The sequence below is a fragment of the Macaca mulatta genome, chromosome 3, assembly GCF_049350105.2.
Source record: "Macaca mulatta isolate MMU2019108-1 chromosome 3, T2T-MMU8v2.0, whole genome shotgun sequence".
Taxonomy (NCBI): domain Eukaryota; kingdom Metazoa; phylum Chordata; class Mammalia; order Primates; family Cercopithecidae; genus Macaca; species Macaca mulatta.
This window is the reverse complement of record NC_133408.1, coordinates 16,535,852-16,540,928: the sequence shown is the minus strand read 5'-3', so window position 1 is coordinate 16,540,928 and position 5,077 is coordinate 16,535,852. Positions and strand designations below refer to the sequence as shown.

The 5,077-nt window shown below is 36.6% G+C and overlaps 1 protein-coding gene across 1 annotated transcript; it reads right to left on the bottom strand.

Annotated features, from left to right (window-relative positions):
• Positions 1-1,037: 1,037 nt before the first annotated feature.
• On the bottom strand, positions 1,038-1,373 carry KRTAP8-1 (keratin associated protein 8-1). Its single transcript, NM_001193418.1, has one exon. The coding sequence runs from the start codon at positions 1,348-1,350 to the stop codon at positions 1,159-1,161; it is 192 nt and encodes a 63-aa protein (NP_001180347.1). The 5' UTR covers positions 1,351-1,373; the 3' UTR covers positions 1,038-1,158.
• Between the last annotated feature and the right edge of the window lie 3,704 nt (positions 1,374-5,077).

Here is a 5,077-nt window from a genome sequence, read left to right as displayed (position 1 = left end):
GCAATATAATCACTTGCACATATTCAATAAAAAAGCAGGGTTAAGCCAAATCTTGTTACCACCAAGAATATTTGTACTATACGTAATATGTTTTCAATAGAAGGATTGAGACATTTTTTATTTGGCTTATAAAAGGAAATTGCTCTGTTCTCTAAAGGAACACAGAGAAAAGCTGATATATCTTCAGAAATATTCAATACAGTTCATATATTTTAAGAGTGAAACTCGTTATCTGCTGTTGATTCTTTAAGAAACTTGCCATGGTTGTGAATAACCTGGATGCTTCTAAGCTACAAAATAGACACCTTAGATAGTTTGATACAGGAGGTTTATCCCTTCACCTAAAAAACTCTGATTTCCAAAGGATGTCTGTGGCTTCTCTATTACTCAATGCTCCAGAATCCTTCATTAGGGGACATGGTACTTTTGTCTATAATCCTTAGTCCCTGGGAAAGGGAACGCAGTGGGTTCCATTTGGACTAACATGGAAGTGACTGAAAAAGTTCCTCCTGTGTTGGGTTTTCTCACGGAGGAGAAGTAGTAGTGAGATAATAAGGGCACCCCGAGCAATAAATGGTGCTCCATTGGGTTGGAGGTGGGCATCATAAAATTTTAAGAAGGTTCAAACAGGCAATCTTTTTATTCGTTTCCTGCAACCCACCCTCTTACCTGCTAATCACACGGGATCAATAATTCTTTGCTTTCTCACTGTTCCTAATGCCCACGTGAGAAAAAGAAATTCACTTCCCCCCACCACTCCCAATGTAACAGAAAATATGCCACACACCAAGAAAGGAAACTTCACTCTAGCATGAGAATATTATACCAGTTGAGATAAATTTATTGAGATTTTGATAGACATAGCCATGACTTCATCATGACAAGTCATGAGTGTCATGAAAATTTCAAAAGTAGTGTATGACAAGTAGGAGGTCAAGTTTCCAAAAACATCCCAGAGAACATCAGCCAGGGCAGGCAGCTTGAGGAAGCGTCTCCTTTTTCATTTTCCTCCCCTGGGACTGGAGGTAAGTTGGAAGGCAGTGTCTCTGAGGTTGATGAGCAAATGAGGAATGAAGGAGTGGATACGGGGGGAACCTGGAGATGTGCTGCTCAGCCTTCAGGGGAGAGAAGATTCTACGCCTCGGGGATTTCAGCCAATCAGTAGAGAGCAAATGGCCAGTATCTCCTGTAGCCAAAAGCCCCACAGCCATTGTAGCCGTAGCCGAAGCCATAGCCCACTGGGGAGTAGGTGCTGCCATAGCCACAGCCAACACTATATCCCAGCGGGTAGCCATAGGTGCCCCAGTAGCATCCTGGGAAGACAGCCTCGGAGAAGTTGTTGCAGTGCATGGTGTCGGGAGTGGAGGGCTTAGGTAGCAGAGGAGTGCGTTTCGTCAGTGGGATGGATTCCTGGTCTCAGAACCTTCTTTATATATCCTGGCTCTGGTGGGTGGTGAAAAACACAAAGCCCTCATTTTCATTCTTGACACCAATTTACATTCTTAAAAGCTCATTAACTTGTTTTGCTCTTGCTTATGATGGCTTTACAGTGGCTTAAGAAAGCTCTCATGTGATACAATGCAGCAAGAAGATGACTTTAAACAAATTATTTCCCTTCCTAAAAAAAAATTATTGCCAGGACTTCAAAGCACTCTGTCTTATAGACCCTGTATAACTCTCTGCAAGCAGGCATATAATATCAAGAAATATTCTGAGGTTGTTAACTGTTATGCAGTCCTCTTGCTCTCTGAATTCCCACAACACACAGTTGGAATTCGATAAATAGGTGTTAAATACATTAATAAATAACAAATGGATAGTGAGTTTATCTCAAAATTCTCAAAATTAAAGCATGTCTTAGTATTCACATGCTTCAAGGATTCTCTTCTTTGGAATATGAAATACAAGTACAATAAAACTCGTGAGAAAGAGTCTTTCTTTTTTTTTTTCTCTCTCTCTCTGTCTACAGCTACCGTGTTTGGGAAACTGGTTAAAAATGTAATCTTAATCATAGTCCCCTCCTAAACTATACCTAACATCACATTTCTAGAAGAGTGCTCGAATTAATAGTGTTGAGATTTTAAAATGGAGTATTTGGATTAATCCTTGTACTGAATTGTCAAACAAATTTAATTTTTTGACCTGAAACATGCTTTAAACTAAATGTTGAAACTAATAAGGTAAACACAGAAAAATGAATAAAAAAATTTATGGTAAGATTTAGAATGTTTTTTCTCTTAGATCTAATGAAACCAGATTGTCTGACAAATGTGATGATATTATAAAGGACCAGATGACAATATGAAATCAGTTATTTCACTTTTAGAATGATCGTGTACCCCAGGATAAAAAAGGAAAGTTATGCCTCTCTAAACAGAGAGTTAGTTCTCAAACATGAGTTAAAAGAGGGATAAGGCTGATCAAAACTATCTTGGATCATGTAAGACCTGATATATTATTCCCAGACACCTGTGTTAAGATTTCTTACAGTGGCACTTAGTAGAGAACTTACAGAACAAATACCCAAAGAGGGCACATGGAACAGAAATAGGCACAGAGGTAATAGGAATCATTCTAGAAGGCCACAAAACAGATATGTATTACACATGAGCTCCCCCAGATTTTAATTCATAACCCAGAGGTAACTTTGCTCCCTGCTATCAGCGGCTAGGGAGCAAAGGCTGAATCCAAGAACAAGACGAGACTCTTGGAAAATTCAAAACCATGCCAGTGTACTAGCCAGATTAATTAAATTAATTAATTAAATCTAATTAATGAAAAATAGATTACAGCAGAGGCATTTTTAAATATATATATATACATATATGTAATTTTTTCTGAAGTGGAGTCTTGCTCTATCACCCAGGTTGGAGTGCGGTGGTGCAATCTTGACTCACTGCAACCTCTGCCTCCTCGTTTCAAGCAAGTCTCCTGCCTCGGCCTCCCAAAGAACTGGGATTACAGGCGTGGGCCACTGCACCTGGCCTCAATTTTTTTATTTTTAATTTTTGTGGGTGCATGGTAGGTTTATATATTTGTGGAGTACATGAGATGTTTTGATACAGATATGCAATGTGTAATAATCACATTCTGGAGAATGAAAACAGCTATATTACCCTGCTTCGTGAGCAAACCTGGATGCCTACCTATGGGGATTCAGCAATTAAAATTCAAACACGACATGTGGCTTATAGCTAAACAAGTTCAGGGAATTGAAATTAGATTTATTCCCAAAACATAAAGGTATTCAACCACAGATCATTCCCTAAAAATCATAGAATGATTTACATTCTGTTTCTACTGGCATCACATTGCTATATTTCATGATAGAAAAGCTGATGCTAGGGGGAAAAAATTTAGACAAAAGATAGCATTGTTTAACGGAAAATTTAAAATTTTTGAATAAATATTGCCAAAGGTCAATTATGATGCTCTATTTAAATGAATTTTCCCATTTGCCTACCCAATCTGACAAGATGCTAGTTTTGCCTTCTGCAGCACAAAACCTAGCTCTGTACGTGAATAGTAATTAAAATATGTTGTCTTTTTTAAAACTTAAGCCCTATTTACAGAGAACAGCTTGGATTTTCTCTAGAAAGTCTACAGAAAATTCTAACAAAAGAAAATTTTGGGAGACATATCATTTATCAACAAGTCATTTAAAAATTAATAGCGAATTTAATCCTATATTGAGCCTATGAAAGCTTTTTTCTGATAATAGACTTATCAAAGAAAGAGTCAGAATTTCATAAAGCTTGGAAGTACAAATTTTTGAAAGCCCATTTGTTAAAAAGTATACAATGTAACAAATATAAAATTAAGTACAAAAGTAAATATTTGTTGAGATGCTTTAAAAAATCACAAAAAAAAAACCTACCAAAACTTACAAATATTACAAAATTCAGAGAAAAAATATTATTTGTATTATGAATTGCCTGGCACACTACTATAATAGTTTTCTTTCCCACAGGCTAGCTTCTGGCTCCATCATTTCAAACTATTCTCCCCTCCACTACTCATCCTGTGCTGTATGCCACGGGAAAAACTCAGGCTAAGATAGGGCCTCTGGTCCTGCATTTTCACATCACACATTCTGGGTGGATCAGCAGAGTGGTCGAAGAATTCCTGGGAGCCATTCCCACATAAGAATGGCTAGAAGTAGCTTAATTAGATACAGAAGTGGCCGCAAAACACATAAATATATCCCACCGTGCCCAAACTGAACATATCACTGACTCAGCTTCTCCTTAACCAGATCCTAAAAAGATCCATGGCCTCTCTAATGCCATCCAACATGCGGGGAAATGTGATTGTGAGGCAGCCCAGTAGAAAGCAGCAGCATTTCAAACCAATTGCTGTTAAAATATTCTTTTGTAAATTTTCCCCCAAATAAGCTATGTAACTTGAAAGTTTACAAAAGAGAAAAATATATCCTCACATGTTAAATGGCACGGTAATAAACTAATCATTGTTAGATATTTATTGGCTTGGATAAAATTCATGACCCTCTTCTCTTTTAATAACAATCCTAAAATGCTGTTTAATAAATAATTTGACTTAACCTTTCATATTTCTTTGATTTCAAATAAGACCTGACATAAAGATAAGAAAAAATTCTGCTTTTTGACTTTCTACAAGGGAGCAGGAAATATATTGTGTACAAATTTCAGAAACAGAGTCAATTACAATGTGCACAGTAAAAATTTCCCTGTCATATCGGCTTCAAATATAATGTTTATACCTTCAGCATATTAACATTTATTAGAAATGAAAGCTAAATTAGAATGGAATGTTTTTGTTTGTTTTTATTTTTGTTTTTGTTTGGGGGTTTGTTTTTGTTTTTGATTAGTTTATTTTGTGACAGAGTCTCTCTCTGTCACCCAGGCTGAGTATGTGGCATGATCCTGATTCACTGAAACCTCTGCCTCTCAGGCTCATGCGATAGAATGGGATGTTTTAAATGAGTTTTAGAATATATATCAGTGATATATACAATACAAAATTATCTTCCATACAGTATAAAAATTATCTTCCATTCATCTTTTTAAACATCTATTCTTACAGACATTTATTGAGC

Bases quoted from the DNA above. Each gene is read 5' to 3' on its own strand.
- KRTAP8-1 (NM_001193418.1), bottom strand. From the start codon at position 1,350: ATGCACTGCAACAACTTCTCCGAGGCTGTCTTCCCAGGATGCTACTGG.